Below are 20,441 nucleotides of genomic sequence, written 5' to 3'. Positions count from 1 at the left end.
CAAACATCCACTGCGGGCAGGGGGGCCCAGGAGTCACAGGGGTTCAGGCAGTAACAGGACATGGGCACCTGCAAGGACAGAGTCAGAAAGCACTGATAAACCACAAAGGCCGGAAGGGGCAGGATTTGGTTGCCCTTTCTTTGGGGAACACCTCCGACGAGGAACTGTTTACGGCCCAGAAGAGAGAGCTCCTGCTGGCCTTGGCTACGGCATGGCTCTGGCGCCTCGTCCCCATGGGTAATGCCCTTAGAGACCTGTGCGCCTGCAGAGCTGCACAGTGCCCCTGTGCCACGCAGCAGGGCTCGATGGGGAGCCCTGGGCAGCTGCCAGGGAGTTATTTGCAAACCCTGCGCAGCACCATCCCTCGCCCTCCCCTGGTACACACCTGGGCTTCTTCACCTGCTGGACCTTCCTGCTTTTTTTCACTTTTCGATCCCCCCCAACGCTTTCTCTCTTCCTTCTTTTCTTGTCTCCTTGGCATTCCCTCTCCTCTGCCCAGGCCTCTTCTCTCTTTCTTTGTCTTTGGTTTCCCGTTTCCTGGGGGCAGCCTGCAAACCTTTCCATCCCACAGTGGGATTAGACAGGTCAAGCCAGCATCAACTGGAATCAGTGCTGGGTTTAAGCAAAGCTGACTCCTTTTACCTTCTTTCCTCCAAAAGGCTCTTCAGTTCTTCTGCACAGGCCAGGGGGTCTGCCGTGGTCTCTGGGGTGGTTGGAGGCACAGCAACGGGTGCCTAACAGAGAAATGCTGGCGTGAGCAGGTGGCAAGGGACGCCCTGGAGCAGCAAGTGACTGCTTGCTCCCTTAGCTCTCCAGAGAAGATCCCTTTGGCTGGTTTGCATTAGCCCTTTCTTCCAAGGGCCTCCCTTTGGAACACACTGTTCACACGAGTGCGTGACACTCCATTAATTTGGGGGCATTCAGCAGGGAGCCTGCGATCCCCCTGCGGGCCAGAAAGGGCTGGCCCACTTCATTCTGGCGCGGTTTCTGCTGCCCTCCCGAGACAGAGCTCTGCGGATAGCCCTTTGGTGCAACACCACCAATGCCCCGGTGGGAGGCTTTGCTTTTCAAATCTCTCTTTCTCTAGGTATTTTGGAGATATCGCCTTTGATTAAGCACATGCCTAACACAGTGGAGAGGCAACCTTTCCAGTTTTACTGGAGAAAAATAAAACCAGCCAAAGCCACCAGAGATGGAGTGCCAGGAAGAGGCAGAGCAGCTACTTGGACTCATCAGCAACTACCCTCCTACCCGAGATCACCTTGTCCCAGTGGTTGTGGAGCTGCCATACCTCTGCCATCTCACGTCCCGCATCCGTGTCTGCCCCTGCTGCTCTCTGGAGGACGAGCAGAGAGGGTGGTGCGTCCGGGAAGGCGCTTGCCTGCTGCTCCATGTCTGCTTGGCCTGCAGGGCCACGTTGCTCTTCCAAAGACAGCTCTGGAAAGCGAAAGCAAAAGCATGTGCAGCAAAGTGACTTGTTGGAAGCAGACATCGGCTAAAGCCAGTCCAGCCCCAAGCCCTACAGCAGCATTCTGCTCACGCTCTGACAGCCCTCAGTCCCTCCTCCTACCTGTGGATCTGTCCATGGGTGCTGGCGACGCCTGGGCTGATGGACAGGAGAGGCCAGCCACCTCCTCCGCAAAGATGTCACCGCAGTTTTCAATCATAAACTCCACCAGCACGTTCACCTGCACACATCAGAGCCTTGGTCTCAAGCCAGGTGCCTGAACATGTATCCAGCAGCCTTTGCCACTCCTGAGCCTGGCCTCTGTGCAGCAGGCTGTGGCTGCGGGGCTGCTCTTGCTGGCAGCCACGCCAGCAGCATTTGCTCAAGAGAGCAGGCAGCCAGGGACCTCTGAAGAGCCAAGCTCTGATGGGCTGGGAAGGCTGCAGCCCGCTGCTCAATGGAGCGTACCTTCTGAGTCACCTCCAGCATGGCCTGCAGAGGGAGCAGGTCCTCGTTGGGTGGGCTCAGCAGGTTTGGCCCAAGGCAGATGGCCAGGTTGCTGGAGGTCATCCTGCTGGTGGAGGTGTTGTGGCCGATGTGCTGGAGGAGGGACAGCAGGCGCTTGAGGAGGAGGAGGTTGGCTGCAGGCAACTTGTGGGCCACCCTGAGGGAACAGGAACACAACGTCACTCAAGCAGATTAAGTTGCCCACAGGTGTCCCCCAGGCTTGCCCAAGGCAGGTGGGAGCCAGCGGCTGTGTTGCGCAGCTTTGCAGGTGCTCTCAGCCAGCGGTCAGGGCTCCAGCTCAACAGGCAGGCTGCTGCCCACACTTACGCTTTCAGCTCTTCGATCTTGTCCTCCTGGCAGGTCTTCTGCATGGCTGCCATCCAGTCTTCGTAAAGGTCTGTCACGAGCAGCTTGGCGGGGATGCTTCTCAGGAAGTCCTGCAATGCCAAGGGCATTCAGGTGAGCCTCTGAACACTCCAGACATGCCAGGAGCTCTTCCAGCTGCAGGTCAGAAGCACTCACCTTCAAGATGACGGCCAGCAGCAGCGCAGGCTGGCTTCCCAGGTCGACGTCCGCGCCGCGGTCCAGGGCCTCGCGCAGCTCCCGAAGCTCTGTCCCACTGGCCGCCATGCGGAATATGCCCTCCGTCGCTGGTCCTTGCTGGTGCAGGACAGCCATCAGCTCCTGCAGGAGAGGCAGGAGGAGAGTTACTTGGCTGAGGAGCTGCCTTGCAAAAGCGGTGGCCGGGACCAGAGTTCAGCCCCAGCCTGTGCTCCCTCCTGCTGCAAAGGGGCTGAAAGCAGAAGCATGAGCCATGGGTGAAGAGCCCAATGCCCCATCTGCGGAGCCCCTGGGCACACCGGCTCTGGAGCAGTCGGAGGGCTGGGGACCACAGGGGTGCAGGCTGGCTTACCTGGATGGGCCGGGGCAGCGTGCCGTCCTCCCCGCAGAGGGCTGCCAGGGGCTGCCCAAAAAGCGGCCTGCTGCAGCCGGAGCCCGCCTGCCCTGGCGCCTGGGCAGTGGCCGAGCTGCGCCGCAGAGCAAAGGGCCAGGGCAGCCCCCTCCTCCTCCTCCTGCTGCTGCTGCTCCCTCCTGCTGCAAAGGGAAAGAGAGCGAGAGCCCATCAATGGAGACGGCCAGGCCAGCGCTCCCGCAGCCTGCCCTGCCCTGCCCTGCCCTGCCTGCCCTGCCTGCAGCGTGGTGCTGAGCGCTGCGGCAGGACGGGCAGGGAGCCAGCAGCTGGAAAGGCGGCTGCGGCTCGCAGGCTGCTGAGAGCCGTCGTGCCAGCGGGACAGCCTGTCCCAGCCCTCGGCCTGCCCTCCTCCAAGCTGTGGGCAGCAGCAGAGGCTCCGTGTCCCCGCAGAACCACATCCAGCTGTCACTGCCCAGCGGCTGCCCTTGCTCGTCCAGGTGACGTCCTCCCTTGGGCTGCCACACCTGCATGGCGACACTCAGGGGACAAGTGAGCACAGCTCAACCGGTGGCAGGACGTTGCCTTTCTTTCCAAAACTCACCTGCTGAGTGGCCAAGTCCCCCTCTGTTTCTAGCTGGGTCTGTCGGAGGCCCTTGCTTGGGATCAGCCTGCAAGAAGCAGGCTGTGCTTAGAGAGCAGCCCCGCAGCAGAAAGGGCCACCGGCGAGCTGCCACCCGGCACCAGCAGCCTGAGCGTGGCGGAGCTGGGACCCTCCGCCCTCCCAGGCTCTCTGCTCTGCACCGCAGGTTTCCTCCCAGCGCTGCCAGTGCGGCTTTGCCCGCATTCCTGGTAGCCTTCCAACCCTCTCCGCTCGCTCCCAAAGAGGCACCACGGGACCCTCCCTCCCTCCCGCACAAGCTCACCCCACTCGCCGCACATCCCTGGCACCTCGGCACAGCCAGAGGTGGGTGAAAGGCAGCCATTCTCACCTCTGCCTGGCCCTCCATCAGCCTCTCCAGGCTCCTGGCGCTCAATGTCCTCCACTGGGCAAGAGAGGAGGAGTGGAAGAAGGTGAGCAGCAATGCCTCTGATGCTCGGCTGGAGGAGCAGTGCCTGGGGACAGAGCCCAGAGCAGAGAGACACTCACGGCATGGCGGCGACTCAGCTCCTTCTCCAGGGCTTTGATCGACGGCAGGCGGGTCACCCGGGCTCTCTTTGCTCCTTCTGGTGTCCTGTGCAGCGGGAAGGGACAGGGAGAGAGCTGGGTGAGCCCCAAGCTGCCTCTTCTCTCTTGTCAGGCAGCTCTGCCCGACAGCTGCCCGCAGCCGCGGGGGCACCTCTCCCCAGCTGGGGAGCTGTGTTCCCCTGTGCGGCTGCACCTGGAGCATCCCCCGGCTTACCCCAGCAGTGTGCCCACCCACAGCTCCTTCAGGGCCCGGGAGCTGCAGAAAGAGAGGAGAAGCAGCATCAGGCCCCGCTGCCCCCAGCCCGTGGGCAGAGGCGGGTGCCTGCACAGCCCTGCCCCATGCAGAAGGACAGAGGGGCAGGACAGAGCCCCGTGGGGAAGGACAGAGGCACTGCCCAAGCCCTGGCTCCCTCTCTCCTGCCAGAGCAGCTGCTTTTGCCCTTCCCTTCTGGGGACCAAAAGGTGGTGGGGGGATGCAGGCCATGGAAATGCCCCCCAACCCGTCCCTGTGGGCGTGCTGCCCGCTCCCTGCCCGGGCTCTGCACGGAGGGCAGAGGCCATTCACAGGATGGCTGCCGGGGCGTGCTTGGGAACCTCTGCTGCCCTGCCATGGGACGTGGCACCGCGACTCACCCAAAAGTGGCAACACAGGAGCCGGTGGGCCAGGCGAGGATGAGGGAGGTCCTGTCCTCATCGCTGCCTTCCTCCTCCTCCTCTTCTTCCTGCCCCGCTGCCTCCTTCCCGCCGCTCAGCACCCACAGCTTGTCCAGGGCCAGGCGGAGCTGTGGGCGCACGCTGGTGCCACGTCTGCAGAGAGGAGAGGCGGGCAGGGAGCTGGAGGTGGGCTCCTTGGGGTCCCCCCGGCGAGAGCCCTGTCCCTCGCCTGCCTTGGGACGCACAGGGGTGCATCCAGCAGCAAGGTGCTGGGGCCTGGGGCTGGTGGCAGGGTGTCCCTGCCCTGGTGGCAGGGCCAGGGCTGGGGAAAGGCAGCTGGGCTCTGAGGGTCTTACTGCAACTTGGCGATGACCAGTTCCTCCTGGAGGAGGAGAAGGCGCCTCTCGCTCCTCTTGCGGCCCCGGGTCAGCCGCACGTCTGCGCTCAGCACCACCTCGATGTCGCTGAGAGCCTCCCTGCAGAGCAGCGAGCGGCGGGCATGAGAAAGGCAGCTGCTGCAGGGCCCGGCCATGCCCGCGTGTCCCCGAGCCACAGGGAGAACCCACCTGGAGCCGCAGCAGCAGTTGGCCTGGCCCATCCCGCCCGGGACAGGAGGACCCTCGCCGTGCACCAAGGACACGGCCCAGGCGGCCACAGCGAGGATGGGAAGCGGGGTGCTGGTGTCGGTGCCGCAGCTGAGCTGCTCGGCCAGCCCCTGCCTCCTCCCAGCGCTGCTCCGGGCCAGCACAGCTCCGTCCTGCCGGCACTGGTGGCTGTTGGCTCCAAGTGGCCAACATTCCGAGCCCAACGGACACTGGGGGGGGTGGGGGGGTGGCACTGGGAGGGCCCTGGGCTGGGGGTTCTCTCCAGTAGGGCCATGTCTCTCTTGCACTGGGCAGCCCCGAGCAGGACACAGCAGAGGGGCAGGACCACCTCCCTCCACCTGCTGCCAATGCTTTGCCTCCTGCAGCCCAGCAGGCAGTTAGCCTTCTTGGCCCCAAGGCCACTTGGCTGGCTCCAATTTGGGGGTCAGCTTGGGCTCCACCATGAGCCCAGCTGTCTGCACAGCTGCTTTCCAGCTGGCTGTGCCCCAGCCTGCACTGCTGCAAGGGCTTCTTCCTCCCCAGCTGCAGGACTTTGCTCTTGCCCTTGTTGAGCTGCATGAGACTCCTGCCAGCCCCTTTCTCCAGCCTCTCAAGGGCCCTCTGCTTGGCGGCAGCACCACGCTCCGCCGCGTGAGCCTCTCCTCCCAGCTGTGTGCCATCTGCAAGCTGTCTGAGGGGACACTCTGCCCCATCATCCAGATCACCGACCGTGAACGGGACCCGCAGAGTGCAGCCCGGGGCCTTGCAGACATGCACGTTGATATGCCATACCTTGTCACAGAAGGTTCAGAAATGTAGGGGGAAAAGCCACGTTGTTTTTTTCTCTTCTAGATACAGGGCTTCCCCTTTTGATTCCTGCAAGCTCTTAAAAGTCGTTCAAGCATCTGTCTCATTTTTCATTGGAACGTCATGTCTCTTCATAGCGCTGATCTTATGTGTACCGTCGGATGGGGCTGGACTCTCGTATAGATCATTTAGGGAGTAAGTAGCTTAGGTTATTAGAGAGCAGATTATCTGCATTCATTGTGCCTAAACTGGTGACAGGAGGTTGCACCTAGCTCTTGAGCCAAAGGATCCCAATCAAAGGTGCCTATGGACCTCCGTGGGCTATTGATCAGCAGATTGAATTGACCGTGGTGCAAAAAGAAAAGGTACGTGAGAAAGGCATATTCTGCCTCGACTGCTACAACGCGTGTTTGAGGAGCTCTGACGAGAAATCATCCACGCCCCTCCACCCGCCCCCTTCCTTAGAAGTAAAAAGCACGAGAGAAAACAGATTCAACTTGTAGAGCAATCGGGCTTTTACGAGCCAAGTCCATTGCCCTCTGTCATTCCCATTCAATCAGCCACCTTGCCTGACATTCTGCCTCTACTCGGTGCCAACAGGAGACTCTTCCAGGAAAAATGAAAGAAAGAAAAAAACTTGCTGTCCAGCCAGTGGCCTGTGCTATGCTGCGGAAGATGTAGAATTCCTCTCTGATCCAGAACTTTCCGCCTAGAGCCAAAACGTTGGTGAGGTTTTCCTCCATCTCGACCCCTCGCTGGTGCCTCTTCCCCAGGGAAAGTCTTTCCTCTGTCACCCCGTGGGCACAGCTGGGCACAGCTGGGCACAGGCAACGCAAGCCCCAAGCCTCAGGCACCATGCGAGGCCCCCAGCGTCCTTGAGCCATGAGCAAGATCTGCAGCTGCTTTTCAGCTGGAGGAGAAGGGTTGTTCACAGACATGGGTGCACATGGCAGAGGCGATTCCAGAAGAGCCCCAGTGGCTCAAAGCTTTCCGTGTCCTGCGTTGGTGCTTTTCAGGACCAGCTGCTGGGTCCACTTGCACCGAGGCTAGCGAGAGCTGCAGTTCAGGTAGGGAATTCAGAAAACCCTCTTTCCACAGCCCCAGTGAGGGGAACAATTAACCCATGGTGGGTCACTGGGGCCAGTTCAGATCCACTGCCCACTGCTATCTATCAGCTTGGTTGATGACGTGCTGAGAAAAAGATTTCAACACCGATTTCTACTCTCAACAGCTAGGGAATCAACAATACCCTGACTAGAAGAACTACTGAACTGGAAGCTACATCCAGATCTTAACCACGGCAGCCTTGGTTTGGAAGGAGGCAAACAGATAATACCTAAATCACGATCGAGTGCTAAGTCCGTGCTTCTGAGGAGCTAAGACCTTCCCACCGAGACAAGGACTGTGGCCGATTCTTGCAACAGTTGTGCCTCGCGCCACCTTTCTACCTTTGTCAATCACTTCTGCCCCGAGAGGACCAGAGGAAAAGGGGCACAGATGAAAACACACGCTCTTCCAGCTGCACATGAGAAACCCATATTGGACTGTTAGGGTGATCTACTTTACTGGCTCTGGGTGACCCTGCTTGAGCAGGCGGGCTGGACCAGATGACCTGCAGAGGGCCCTGCTGCGGCAGGGCTGCGGCACAAAATGGGATTTCTGAAGTAATAGCAGACAATTCACTCGTCTGGTCAGTCCAAAAGCCAGGTGGAAGATGGCGTCTGACAATTGATTATAGGCACTTAAATGCCAACACAGCTCTGCAAACGGCTGCAGCACCTAATATTGCAGCTTTAACAGCCACGTGATGACAAGCAGCCGCACGCCCACGGATGGCAGTGCTAGATGTGAAGGATATGTCCTTTGTGGTCCCCTGGCAGAAGAAGGAGAAAGAGACATTTGCTTTGCCTTGGGAAGGTAGACAATACACCCGTAACAGACTCCCACAGGGTGTAAACAGCCACCTGCAATTGCTCAGGCTGCACTTGCTGAACTCTTTCAAACAGTCTCACTCCTTCAAGATGTGAAACTGTACCAACACAGAGATGATATCCTAATCGGAGGGAGGTCCCCTGAAAGGGTGGGGGAAGCGGGGGCAGCAGCAGTGTGGCAAACACTACAGAAAGCAGAAGTTGAAATTCCACCCCAAAATTGTCAGGGACCGAGTAGAGAAGTAAAATTTGTAGGTCCTTGGTGGACTGCAGGTAGTGCAGCAATCCCGCTGGACACCTGAAGTAAAACAGAACAATTGCAGATGCCCCAGCCTAGGAGGGAATTACAACAACTTTGGGGTACTGGAGGGTGCTGGAAAAAACAGGTACCTGGGTTTTCTATTATTGCTCGCTCACTGTACTCACTTTTACGAAAGGGAACCCGGTGGGAGTAGAACCCAGAGCATGAAGAGGCAGTCAAGGCACCAATACAAAAATCCAAGCCATAGCAGTCACCGGGGGGCCAGCACACCCCCGCGACCCTATTGTAGCAGAACGGGCTTTTGCAGAAGACGGTACTTCTTGCAATCTATTCCAGACTGGGCCGAGCAGGCCAAAACGACCTCTCATGTTTATTAGGGAATAATAAATCAGGGAAGACAAGGAGGGCACCTTGCCCACTGCAATGCCAGAGGAAATTTGGGAGGACGCGACTCAAGTTGAAAGGAAACTCCAGTCCTGCTGGCATCTACCCCATCATTGCGCTGGGATTAAATGGCAATGGAACTGTCCCCTAATGTTTGTCATGTTGAAATACATCCTGATGAAACCCCTGAAACTGTACCTGTGTACGTTGGAAGCGAATGTGTTTGTATGAGAACCCTTTGTGAGTCTCTATTTCCAGACAAGACCACTGTAGATATATACAGTCGCTCAAATATCTGTACTTGTCATTTTACCAAAATCAGAGGATGCCACTTTAACTATCCCGCTCCTGTCACAACTCACCAATTGGTACAGCCTAACTCTACAGCCTATCACGATTTATCGCCTACCCCTACTGGAATGAATCTCACATTGGTGAGAAAACTGGTGCAACACGATGACCCGAGTCAATTGCTAAAGCGAATTTGGAATAACGGCCAAAACCCCTAATTCCTGTCCATCACGACGCAGCGGAGATACACCATGTCCCAGAAAGAGCGAAGAAAGATGGAAAACATCACTGGTGGGAAACTCCTTCTGGATGGTCCCCAACAGCAACTGGAATTTTGAATTGGATGCTCCGTCCAGTTGTAGTTTTGTCAATGTTGACCTTATTGTGTTTCTTGCTTATAATCATTCTGTATCTCAGAGTTGGGCAAAAAATGAAACAAACCAAATCAGTCCAGCAGGTAAAATGGATACAATCAACTGATTCCGTATGAAACCTGGTAACCTGTAGGTAACCTGTATGTAATCAAACCTGAGTGTAGCTGGGCCGTGAACTCCTCTAGTTGCAATCTGTCCCCTGAACACCCACAAAGGAGCAGAGTGACAAAGTGAGCATGGATGCACATCAGCTTGGAACAGCGATCGTGCGACTGACACACGAATAGCGGGTGGCTTTTCCAAGACTCATTTCTCAAGGCACAGAGGAAGTTGTGGGTACAAGGAATCTCCGGCATACCTTTTCTATCGCGTGTAATTTGACTCCAGGCCAACCACTTTATCCTATAAATATGACAGCCTAAGCGAGCCTTCTTGGAGCCCTCCCTGCTAGGCAGCGTGGCTGCATGGCAGCCATCTCCCCTCGAGCTGGGACACCTCTCAAGGTTGCTCCTCGAGGAACAGAGACCTTCCACCAGCAACAGGTCTCTGCTAAGCGACCAGTGTCGTGCCTAACCTTGTAGTATGGTAACTTGGATTTTGCCTTAGTAACTTTGATTGCATGCTGAATTGGTGCTACTGCAAACATTACATAAACATGGCATGTACGACCACTTGGAAATGAAACGTTGATCAAGTCAGAGACGAAGACTGGACCTAGCTGCACCTAAGCTCCATCAGGAGTTCAGAAAGCAAGGGGGTCTCCCCTGAACCTCATGACTCAGCGGGAGGGTGTGCCTTACTCTCTGCATCGCCGGTCTCTCTGTGAAGCATTCTAACTCGAGTGTGTCTCAGTTTTCCTTTCTATGACTCTACCAGGCAGTACTTAGCAGAGGGAACCTTGCCATCGAACTTGGTGAAGTTACGCTATTAAAAACCTGCTCTTAGAAACACTTTTGCTGATACCTTTGTTGGCGATTTCTTAAGTGTCCGAAACCACCTATTTGCGACACCTCCCAGACTCAGCCATTCTGTGTGATTCTGTGCGATTCTGTGCTTTGCTTTGACTCCTAAAGCCTCTGAACTCAGCCCTGATGCCTGCTGGAAAGGATTCCGGGACAAGGGATGACCCCAAACTCCTGCCCTAGGATTCATCACCAAACAACGGCTCCCCACTCCAGAATATCGTCTGGCAGACACAGTCAGAAGAGAGAAAAGATCCTTTTATTGCAAACATCCACTGCGGGCGGGGGGGCCCAGGAGTCACAGGGGTTCAGGCAGTAACAGGACATGGGCACCTGCAAGGACAGAGTCAGAAAGCACTGATAAACCACAAAGGCAGGAAGGGGCAGGATTTGGTTGCCCTTTCTTTGGGGAACACCTCCGACGAGGAACTGTTTATGGCCCAGAAGAGAGAGCTCCTGCTGGCCTTGGCTACGGCATGGCTCTGGCGCCTCGTCCCCATGGGTAATGCCCTTAGAGACCTGTGCGCCTGCAGAGCTGCACAGTGCCCCTGTGCCACGCAGCAGGGCTCGATGGGGAGCCCTGGGCAGCTGCCAGGGAGTTATTTGCAAACCCTGCGCAGCACCATCCCTCGCCCTCCCCTGGTACACACCTGGGCTTCTTCACCTGCTGGACCTTCCTGCTTTTTTTCACTTTTCGATCCCCCCCAACGCTTTCTCTCTTCCTTCTTTTCTTGTCTCCTTGGCATTCCCTCTCCTCTGCCCAGGCCTCTTCTCTCTTTCTTTGTCTTTGGTTTCCCGTTTCCTGGGGGCAGCCTGCAAACCTTTCCATCCCACAGTGGGATTAGACAGGTCAAGCCAGCATCAACTGGAATCAGTGCTGGGTTTAAGCAAAGCTGACTCCTTTTACCTTCTTTCCTCCAAAAGGCTCTTCAGTTCTTCTGCACAGGCCAGGGGGTCTGCCGTGGTCTCTGGGGTGGTTGGAGGCACAGCAACGGGTGCCTAACAGAGAAATGCTGGCGTGAGCAGGTGGCAAGGGACGCCCTGGAGCAGCAAGTGACTGCTTGCTCCCTTAGCTCTCCAGAGAAGATCCCTTTGGCTGGTTTGCATTAGCCCTTTCTTCCAAGGGCCTCCCTTTGGAACACACTGTTCACACGAGTGCGTGACACTCCATTAATTTGGGGGGGCATTCAGCAGGGAGCCTGCGATCCCCCTGCGGGCCAGAAAGGGCTGGCCCACTTCATTCTGGCGCGGTTTCTGCTGCCCTCCCGAGACAGAGCTCTGCGGATAGCCCTTTGGTGCAACACCACCAATACCCCGGTGGGAGGCTTTGCTTTTCAAATCTCTCTTTCTCTAGGTATTTTGGAGATATCGCCTTTGATTAAGCACATGCCTAACACAGTGGAGAGGCAACCTTTCCAGTTTTACTGGAGAAAAATAAAACCAGCCAAAGCCACCAGAGATGGAGTGCCAGGAAGAGGCAGAGCAGCTACTTGGACTCATCAGCAACTACCCTCCTACCCGAGATCACCTTGTCCCAGTGGTTGTGGAGCTGCCATACCTCTGCCATCTCACGTCCCGCATCCGTGTCTGCCCCTGCTGCTCTCTGGAGGACGAGCAGAGAGGGTGGTGCGTCCGGGAAGGCGCTTGCCTGCTGCTCCATGTCTGCTTGGCCTGCAGGGCCACGTTGCTCTTCCAAAGACAGCTCTGGAAAGCGAAAGCAAAAGCATGTGCAGCAAAGTGACTTGTTGGAAGCAGACATCGGCTAAAGCCAGTCCAGCCCCAAGCCCTACAGCAGCATTCTGCTCACGCTCTGACAGCCCTCAGTCCCTCCTCCTACCTGTGGATCTGTCCATGGGTGCTGGCGACGCCTGGGCTGATGGACAGGAGAGGCCAGCCACCTCCTCCGCAAAGATGTCACCGCAGTTTTCAATCATAAACTCCACCAGCACGTTCACCTGCACACATCAGAGCCTTGGTCTCAAGCCAGGTGCCTGAACATGTATCCAGCAGCCTTTGCCACTCCTGAGCCTGGCCTCTGTGCAGCAGGCTGTGGCTGCGGGGCTGCTCTTGCTGGCAGCCACGCCAGCAGCATTTGCTCAAGAGAGCAGGCAGCCAGGGACCTCTGAAGAGCCAAGCTCTGATGGGCTGGGAAGGCTGCAGCCCGCTGCTCAATGGAGCGTACCTTCTGAGTCACCTCCAGCATGGCCTGCAGAGGGAGCAGGTCCTCGTTGGGTGGGCTCAGCAGGTTTGGCCCAAGGCAGATGGCCAGGTTGCTGGAGGTCATCCTGCTGGTGGAGGTGTTGTGGCCGATGTGCTGGAGGAGGGACAGCAGGCGCTTGAGGAGGAGGAGGTTGGCTGCAGGCAACTTGTGGGCCACCCTGAGGGAACAGGAACACAACGTCACTCAAGCAGATTAAGTTGCCCACAGGTGTCCCCCAGGCTTGCCCAAGGCAGGTGGGAGCCAGCGGCTGTGTTGCGCAGCTTTGCAGGTGCTCTCAGCCAGCGGTCAGGGCTCCAGCTCAACAGGCAGGCTGCTGCCCACACTTACGCTTTCAGCTCTTCGATCTTGTCCTCCTGGCAGGTCTTCTGCATGGCTGCCATCCAGTCTTCGTAAAGGTCTGTCACGAGCAGCTTGGCGGGGATGCTTCTCAGGAAGTCCTGCAATGCCAAGGGCATTCAGGTGAGCCTCTGAACACTCCAGACATGCCAGGAGCTCTTCCAGCTGCAGGTCAGAAGCACTCACCTTCAAGATGACGGCCAGCAGCAGCGCAGGCTGGCTTCCCAGGTCGACGTCCGCGCCGCGGTCCAGGGCCTCGCGCAGCTCCCGAAGCTCTGTCCCACTGGCCGCCATGCGGAATATGCCCTCCGTCGCTGGTCCTTGCTGGTGCAGGACAGCCATCAGCTCCTGCAGGAGAGGCAGGAGGAGAGTTACTTGGCTGAGGAGCTGCCTTGCAAAAGCGGTGGCCGGGACCAGAGTTCAGCCCCAGCCTGTGCTCCCTCCTGCTGCAAAGGGGCTGAAAGCAGAAGCATGAGCCATGGGTGAAGAGCCCAATGCCCCATCTGCGGAGCCCCTGGGCACACCGGCTCTGGAGCAGTCGGAGGGCTGGGGACCACAGGGGTGCAGGCTGGCTTACCTGGATGGGCCGGGGCAGCGTGCCGTCCTCCCCGCAGAGGGCTGCCAGGGGCTGCCCAAAAAGCGGCCTGCTGCAGCCGGAGCCCGCCTGCCCTGGCGCCTGGGCAGTGGCCGAGCTGCGCCGCAGAGCAAAGGGCCAGGGCAGCCCCCTCCTCCTCCTCCTGCTGCTGCTGCTCCCTCCTGCTGCAAAGGGAAAGAGAGCGAGAGCCCATCAATGGAGACGGCCAGGCCAGCGCTCCCGCAGCCTGCCCTGCCCTGCCCTGCCCTGCCTGCCCTGCCTGCAGCGTGGTGCTGAGCGCTGCGGCAGGACGGGCAGGGAGCCAGCAGCTGGAAAGGCGGCTGCGGCTCGCAGGCTGCTGAGAGCCGTCGTGCCAGCGGGACAGCCTGTCCCAGCCCTCGGCCTGCCCTCCTCCAAGCTGTGGGCAGCAGCAGAGGCTCCGTGTCCCCGCAGAACCACATCCAGCTGTCACTGCCCAGCGGCTGCCCTTGCTCGTCCAGGTGACGTCCTCCCTTGGGCTGCCACACCTGCATGGCGACACTCAGGGGACAAGTGAGCACAGCTCAACCGGTGGCAGGACGTTGCCTTTCTTTCCAAAACTCACCTGCTGAGTGGCCAAGTCCCCCTCTGTTTCTAGCTGGGTCTGTCGGAGGCCCTTGCTTGGGATCAGCCTGCAAGAAGCAGGCTGTGCTTAGAGAGCAGCCCCGCAGCAGAAAGGGCCACCGGCGAGCTGCCACCCGGCACCAGCAGCCTGAGCGTGGCGGAGCTGGGACCCTCCGCCCTCCCAGGCTCTCTGCTCTGCACCGCAGGTTTCCTCCCAGCGCTGCCAGTGCGGCTTTGCCCGCATTCCTGGTAGCCTTCCAACCCTCTCCGCTCGCTCCCAAAGAGGCACCACGGGACCCTCCCTCCCTCCCGCACAAGCTCACCCCACTCGCCGCACATCCCTGGCACCTCGGCACAGCCAGAGGTGGGTGAAAGGCAGCCATTCTCACCTCTGCCTGGCCCTCCATCAGCCTCTCCAGGCTCCTGGCGCTCAATGTCCTCCACTGGGCAAGAGAGGAGGAGTGGAAGAAGGTGAGCAGCAATGCCTCTGATGCTCGGCTGGAGGAGCAGTGCCTGGGGACAGAGCCCAGAGCAGAGAGACACTCACGGCATGGCGGCGACTCAGCTCCTTCTCCAGGGCTTTGATCGACGGCAGGCGGGTCACCCGGGCTCTCTTTGCTCCTTCTGGTGTCCTGTGCAGCGGGAAGGGACAGGGAGAGAGCTGGGTGAGCCCCAAGCTGCCTCTTCTCTCTTGTCAGGCAGCTCTGCCCGACAGCTGCCCGCAGCCGCGGGGGCACCTCTCCCCAGCTGGGGAGCTGTGTTCCCCTGTGCGGCTGCACCTGGAGCATCCCCCCGGCTTACCCCAGCAGTGTGCCCACCCACAGCTCCTTCAGGGCCCGGGAGCTGCAGAAAGAGAGGAGAAGCAGCATCAGGCCCCGCTGCCCCCCAGCCCGTGGGCAGAGGCGGGTGCCTGCACAGCCCTGCCCCATGCAGAAGGACAGAGGGGCAGGACAGAGCCCCGTGGGGAAGGACAGAGGCACTGCCCAAGCCCTGGCTCCCTCTCTCCTGCCAGAGCAGCTGCTTTTGCCCTTCCCTTCTGGGGACCAAAAGGTGGTGGGGGGATGCAGGCCATGGAAATGCCCCCCAACCCGTCCCTGTGGGCGTGCTGCCCGCTCCCTGCCCGGGCTCTGCACGGAGGGCAGAGGCCATTCACAGGATGGCTGCCGGGGCGTGCTTGGGAACCTCTGCTGCCCTGCCATGGGACGTGGCACCGCGACTCACCCAAAAGTGGCAACACAGGAGCCGGTGGGCCAGGCGAGGATGAGGGAGGTCCTGTCCTCATCGCTGCCTTCCTCCTCCTCCTCTTCTTCCTGCCCCGCTGCCTCCTTCCCGCCGCTCAGCACCCACAGCTTGTCCAGGGCCAGGCGGAGCTGTGGGCGCACGCTGGTGCCACGTCTGCAGAGAGGAGAGGCGGGCAGGGAGCTGGAGGTGGGCTCCTTGGGGTCCCCCCGGCGAGAGCCCTGTCCCTCGCCTGCCTTGGGACGCACAGGGGTGCATCCAGCAGCAAGGTGCTGGGGCCTGGGGCTGGTGGCAGGGTGTCCCTGCCCTGGTGGCAGGGCCAGGGCTGGGGAAAGGCAGCTGGGCTCTGAGGGTCTTACTGCAACTTGGCGATGACCAGTTCCTCCTGGAGGAGGAGAAGGCGCCTCTCGCTCCTCTTGCGGCCCCGGGTCAGCCGCACGTCTGCGCTCAGCACCACCTCGATGTCGCTGAGAGCCTCCCTGCAGAGCAGCGAGCGGCGGGCATGAGAAAGGCAGCTGCTGCAGGGCCCGGCCATGCCCGCGTGTCCCCGAGCCACAGGGAGAACCCACCTGGAGCCGCAGCAGCAGTTGGCCTGGCCCATCCCGCCCGGGACAGGAGGACCCTCGCCGTGCACCAAGGACACGGCCCAGGCGGCCACAGCGAGGATGGGAAGCGGGGTGCTGGTGTCGGTGCCGCAGCTGAGCTGCTCGGCCAGCCCCTGCCTCCTCCCAGCGCTGCTCCGGGCCAGCACAGCTCCGTCCTGCCGGCACTGGTGGCTGTTGGCTCCAAGTGGCCAACATTCCGAGCCCAACGGACACTGGGGGGGGGGGGGGTGGCACTGGGAGGGCCCTGGGCTGGGGGTTCTCTCCAGTAGGGCCATGTCTCTCTTGCACTGGGCAGCCCCGAGCAGGACACAGCAGAGGGGCAGGACCACCTCCCTCCACCTGCTGCCAATGCTTTGCCTCCTGCAGCCCAGCAGGCAGTTAGCCTTCTTGGCCCCAAGGCCACTTGGCTGGCTCCAATTTGGGGGTCAGCTTGGGCTCCACCATGAGCCCAGCTGTCTGCACAGCTGCTTTCCAGCTGGCTGTGCCCCAGCCTGCACTGCTGCAAGGGCTTCTTCCTCCCCAGCTGCAGGACTTTGCTCTTGCCCTTGTTGAGCTGCATGAGACTCCTGCCAGCCCCTTTCTCCAGCCTCTCAAGGGCCCTCTGCTTGGCGGCAGCACCACGCTCCGCCGCGTGAGCCTCTCCTCCCAGCTGTGTGCCATCTGCAAGCTGTCTGAGGGGACACTCTGCCCCATCATCCAGATCACCGACCGTGAACGGGACCCGCAGAGTGCAGCCCGGGGCCTTGCAGACATGCACGTTGATATGCCATACCTTGTCACAGAAGGTTCAGAAATGTAGGGGGAAAAGCCACGTTGTTTTTTTCTCTTCTAGATACAGGGCTTCCCCTTTTGATTCCTGCAAGCTCTTAAAAGTCGTTCAAGCATCTGTCTCATTTTTCATTGGAACGTCATGTCTCTTCATAGCGCTGATCTTATGTGTACCGTCGGATGGGGCTGGACTCTCGTATAGATCATGTAGGGAGTAAGTAGCTTAGGTTATTAGAGAGCAGATTATCTGCATTCATTGTGCCTAAACTGGTGACAGGAGGTTGCACCTAGCTCTTGAGCCAAAGGATCCCAATCAAAGGTGCCTATGGACCTCCGTGGGCTATTGATCAGCAGATTGAATTGACCGTGGTGCAAAAAGAAAAGGTACGTGAGAAAGGCATATTCTGCCTCGACTGCTACAACGCGTGTTTGAGGAGCTCTGACGAGAAATCATCCACGCCCCTCCACCCGCCCCCTTCCTTAGAAGTAAAAAGCACGAGAGAAAACAGATTCAACTTGTAGAGCAATCGGGCTTTTACGAGCCAAGTCCATTGCCCTCTGTCATTCCCATTCAATCAGCCACCTTGCCTGACATTCTGCCTCTACTCGGTACCAACAGGAGACTCTTCCGGGAAAAATGAAAGAAAGAAAAAAACTTGCTGTCCAGCCAGTGGCCTGTGCTATGCTGCGGAAGATGTAGAATTCCTCTCTGATCCAGAACTTTCCGCCTAGAGCCAAAACGTTGGTGAGGTTTTCCTCCATCTCGACCCCTCGCTGGTGCCTCTTCCCCAGGGAAAGTCTTTCCTCTGTCACCCCGTGGGCACAGCTGGGCACAGCTGGGCACAGGCAACGCAAGCCCCAAGCCTCAGGCACCATGCGAGGCCCCCAGCGTCCTTGAGCCATGAGCAAGATCTGCAGCTGCTTTTCAGCTGGAGGAGAAGGGTTGTTCACAGACATGGGTGCACATGGCAGAGGCGATTCCAGAAGAGCCCCAGTGGCTCAAAGCTTTCCGTGTCCTGCGTTGGTGCTTTTCAGGACCAGCTGCTGGGTCCACTTGCACCGAGGCTAGCGAGAGCTGCAGTTCAGGTAGGGAATTCAGAAAACCCTCTTTCCACAGCCCCAGTGAGGGGAACAATTAACCCATGGTGGGTCACTGGGGCCAGTTCAGATCCACTGCCCACTGCTATCTATCAGCTTGGTTGATGACGTGCTGAGAAAAAGATTTCAACACCGATTTCTACTCTCAACAGCTAGGGAATCAACAATACCCTGACTAGAAGAACTACTGAACTGGAAGCTACATCCAGATCTTAACCACGGCAGCCTTGGTTTGGAAGGAGGCAAACAGATAATACCTAAATCACGATCGAGTGCTAAGTCCGTGCTTCTGAGGAGCTAAGACCTTCCCACCGAGACAAGGACTGTGGCCGATTCTTGCAACAGTTGTGCCTCGCGCCACCTTTCTACCTTTGTCAATCACTTCTGCCCCGAGAGGACCAGAGGAAAGGGGCACAGATGAAAACACACGCTCTTCCAGCTGCACATGAGAAACCCATATTGGACTGTTAGGGTGATCTACTTTACTGGCTCTGGGTGACCCTGCTTGAGCAGGCGGGCTGGACCAGATGACCTGCAGAGGGCCCTGCTGCGGCAGGGCTGCGGCACAAAATGGGATTTCTGAAGTAATAGCAGACAATTCACTCGTCTGGTCAGTCCAAAAGCCAGGTGGAAGATGGCGTCTGACAATTGATTATAGGCACTTAAATGCCAACACAGCTCTGCAAACGGCTGCAGCACCTAATATTGCAGCTTTAACAGCCACGTGATGACAAGCAGCCGCACGCCCACGGATGGCAGTGCTAGATGTGAAGGATATGTCCTTTGTGGTCCCCTGGCAGAAGAAGGAGAAAGAGACATTTGCTTTGCCTTGGGAAGGTAGACAATACACCCGTAACAGACTCCCACAGGGTGTAAAGAGCCACCTGCAATTGCTCAGGCTGCACTTGCTGAACTCTTTCAAACAGTCTCACTCCTTCAAGATGTGAAACTGTACCAACACAGAGATGATATCCTAATCGGAGGGAGGTCCCCTGAAAGGGTGGGGGAAGCGGGGGCAGCAGCAGTGTGGCAAACACTACAGAAAGCAGAAGTTGAAATTCCACCCCAAAATTGTCAGGGACCGAGTAGAGAAGTAAAATTTGTAGGTCCTTGGTGGACTGCAGGTAGTGCAGCAATCCCGCTGGACACCTGAAGTAAAACAGAACAATTGCAGATGCCCCAGCCTAGGAGGGAATTACAACAACTTTGGGGTACTGGAGGGTGCTGGAAAAAACAGGTACCTGGGTTTTCTATTATTGCTCGCTCACTGTACTCACTTTTACGAAAGGGAACCCGGTGGGCGTAGAACCCAGAGCATGAAGAGGCAGTCAAGGCACCAATACAAAAATCCAAGCCATAGCAGTCACCGGGGGGCCAGCACACCCCCGCGACCCTATTGTAGCAGAACGGGCTTTTGCAGAAGACGGTACTTCTTGCAATCTATTCCAGACTGGGCCGAGCAGGCCAAAACGACCTCTCATGTTTATTAGGGAATAATAAATCAGGGAAGACAAGGAGGGCACCTTGCCCACTGCAATGCCAGAGGAAATTTGGGAGGACGCGACTCAAGTTGAAAGGAAACTCCAGTCCTGCTGGCATCTACCCCATCATTGCGCTGGGATTAAATGGCAATGGAACTGTCCCCTAATGTTTGTCATGTTGAAATACATCCAGATGAAACCCCTGAAACTGTACCTGTGTACGTTGGAAGCGGATGTGTTTGTATGAGAACCCTTTGTGAGTCTCTATTTCCAGACAAGACCACTGTAGATATATACAGTCGCTCAAATATCTGTACTTGTCATTTTACCAAAATCAGAGGATGCCACTTTAACTATCCCGCTCCTGTCACAACTCACCAATTGGTACAGCCTAACTCTACAGCCTATCACGATTTATCGCCTACCCCTACTGGAATGAATCTCACATTGGTGAGAAAACTGGTGCAACACGATGACCCGAGTCAATTGCTAAAGCGAATTTGGAATAACGGCCAAAACCCCTAATTCCTGTCCATCACGACGCAGCGGAGATACACCATGTCCCAGAAAGAGCGAAGAAAGATGGAAAACATCACTGGTGGGAAACTCCTTCTGGATGGTCCCCAACAGCAACTGGAATTTTGAATTGGATGCTCCGTCCAGTTGTAGTTTTGTCAATGTTGACCTTATTGTGTTTCTTGCTTATAATCATTCTGTATCTCAGAGTTGGGCAAAAAATGAAACAAACCAAATCAGTCCAGCAGGTAAAATGGATACAATCAACTGATTCCGTATGAAACCTGGTAACCTGTAGGTAACCTGTATGTAATCAAACCTGAGTGTAGCTGGGCCGTGAACTCCTCTAGTTGCAATCTGTCCCCTGAACACCCACAAAGGAGCAGAGTGACAAAGTGAGCATGGATGCACATCAGCTTGGAACAGCGATCGTGCGACTGACACACGAATAGCGGGTGGCTTTTCCAAGACTCATTTCTCAAGGCACAGAGGAAGTTGTGGGTACAAGGAATCTCCGGCATACCTTTTCTATCGCGTGTAATTTGACTCCAGGCCAACCACTTTATCCTATAAATATGACAGCCTAAGCGAGCCTTCTTGGAGCCCTCCCTGCTAGGCAGCGTGGCTGCATGGCAGCCATCTCCCCTCGAGCTGGGACACCTCTCAAGGTTGCTCCTCGAGGAACAGAGACCTTCCAC

At 57.7% G+C, this 20,441-nt stretch overlaps 4 protein-coding genes across 4 annotated transcripts; all 4 read right to left on the bottom strand.

Moving 5' to 3' along the window:
* Positions 1-36: 36 nt before the first annotated feature.
* Positions 37-2,980, bottom strand: LOC148053134 (T-cell activation Rho GTPase-activating protein-like). The gene is made up of 9 exons (XM_087776024.1): positions 2,868-2,980; positions 2,477-2,638; positions 2,282-2,391; positions 1,916-2,111; positions 1,571-1,688; positions 1,292-1,437; positions 643-734; positions 386-556; positions 37-68 (listed from the first exon to the last, which is right to left on the bottom strand). Exons 2-9 carry the CDS (start codon positions 2,630-2,632, stop codon positions 44-46), a joined length of 1,014 nt encoding a protein of 337 aa, XP_087632150.1. The 5' UTR covers positions 2,633-2,638; positions 2,868-2,980; the 3' UTR covers positions 37-43.
* LOC148053133 (uncharacterized) lies at positions 2,978-5,305 on the bottom strand. The gene is made up of 7 exons (XM_087776025.1): positions 5,274-5,305; positions 5,064-5,183; positions 4,687-4,860; positions 4,268-4,309; positions 4,015-4,099; positions 3,857-3,910; positions 2,978-3,535 (listed from the first exon to the last, which is right to left on the bottom strand). The coding sequence occupies exons 1-7, from the start codon at positions 5,303-5,305 to the stop codon at positions 3,428-3,430; spliced, it is 615 nt and encodes a 204-aa protein (XP_087632151.1). The 3' UTR covers positions 2,978-3,427.
* A 5,262-nt stretch (positions 5,306-10,567) lies between these two features.
* Positions 10,568-13,549, bottom strand: LOC148053132 (T-cell activation Rho GTPase-activating protein-like). The gene is made up of 9 exons (XM_087775884.1): positions 13,437-13,549; positions 13,046-13,207; positions 12,851-12,960; positions 12,485-12,680; positions 12,140-12,257; positions 11,861-12,006; positions 11,210-11,301; positions 10,953-11,123; positions 10,568-10,635 (listed from the first exon to the last, which is right to left on the bottom strand). The coding sequence occupies exons 2-9, from the start codon at positions 13,199-13,201 to the stop codon at positions 10,611-10,613; spliced, it is 1,014 nt and encodes a 337-aa protein (XP_087632010.1). The 5' UTR covers positions 13,202-13,207; positions 13,437-13,549; the 3' UTR covers positions 10,568-10,610.
* On the bottom strand, positions 13,547-15,876 carry LOC148053131 (uncharacterized). The gene is made up of 7 exons (XM_087775885.1): positions 15,845-15,876; positions 15,635-15,754; positions 15,258-15,431; positions 14,838-14,879; positions 14,584-14,668; positions 14,426-14,479; positions 13,547-14,104 (listed from the first exon to the last, which is right to left on the bottom strand). Exons 1-7 carry the CDS (start codon positions 15,874-15,876, stop codon positions 13,997-13,999), a joined length of 615 nt encoding a protein of 204 aa, XP_087632011.1. The 3' UTR covers positions 13,547-13,996.
* Between the last annotated feature and the right edge of the window lie 4,565 nt (positions 15,877-20,441).

The sequence above is a fragment of the Nipponia nippon genome, unplaced genomic scaffold, assembly GCF_047370975.1.
Source record: "Nipponia nippon isolate SJK-2023a ecotype South Korea unplaced genomic scaffold, ASM4737097v1 scaffold_4, whole genome shotgun sequence".
Classification (NCBI taxonomy): domain Eukaryota; kingdom Metazoa; phylum Chordata; class Aves; order Pelecaniformes; family Threskiornithidae; genus Nipponia; species Nipponia nippon.
This window is presented reverse-complemented; position numbering and strand designations above follow the sequence as displayed.

Coding starts and splice junctions, on each gene's coding strand:
- LOC148053131 (XM_087775885.1), bottom strand. CDS start 15,876: ATGGGCCAGGCCAACTGCTGCTGCGGCTCCAG. Junction 15,755..15,844: donor AACTGCTGCTGCGGCTCCAG/GTGGGTTCTCCC, acceptor GCTGCTCTGCAG/GGAGGCTCTCAGCGACATCG. Junction 14,880..15,257: donor TCCTGTGTTGCCACTTTTGG/GTGAGTCGCGGT, acceptor CTCTTTCTGCAG/CTCCCGGGCCCTGAAGGAGC.
- LOC148053134 (XM_087776024.1), bottom strand. CDS start 2,632: ATGGCTGTCCTGCACCAGCAAGGACCAGCGACGGAGGGCATATTCCGC. Junction 735..1,291: donor CGGGACGTGAGATGGCAGAG/GTATGGCAGCTC, acceptor TTTCTCTGTTAG/GCACCCGTTGCTGTGCCTCC. Junction 557..642: donor AGCCTTTTGGAGGAAAGAAG/GTAAAAGGAGTC, acceptor TGGGATGGAAAG/GTTTGCAGGCTGCCCCCAGG.
- LOC148053132 (XM_087775884.1), bottom strand. CDS start 13,201: ATGGCTGTCCTGCACCAGCAAGGACCAGCGACGGAGGGCATATTCCGC. Junction 12,258..12,484: donor TGCTGGAGGTGACTCAGAAG/GTACGCTCCATT, acceptor TGATGTGTGCAG/GTGAACGTGCTGGTGGAGTT. Junction 11,124..11,209: donor AGCCTTTTGGAGGAAAGAAG/GTAAAAGGAGTC, acceptor TGGGATGGAAAG/GTTTGCAGGCTGCCCCCAGG.
- LOC148053133 (XM_087776025.1), bottom strand. CDS start 5,305: ATGGGCCAGGCCAACTGCTGCTGCGGCTCCAG. Junction 4,310..4,686: donor TCCTGTGTTGCCACTTTTGG/GTGAGTCGCGGT, acceptor CTCTTTCTGCAG/CTCCCGGGCCCTGAAGGAGC. Junction 4,100..4,267: donor TGGGTGGGCACACTGCTGGG/GTAAGCCGGGGG, acceptor CCCGCTGCACAG/GACACCAGAAGGAGCAAAGA.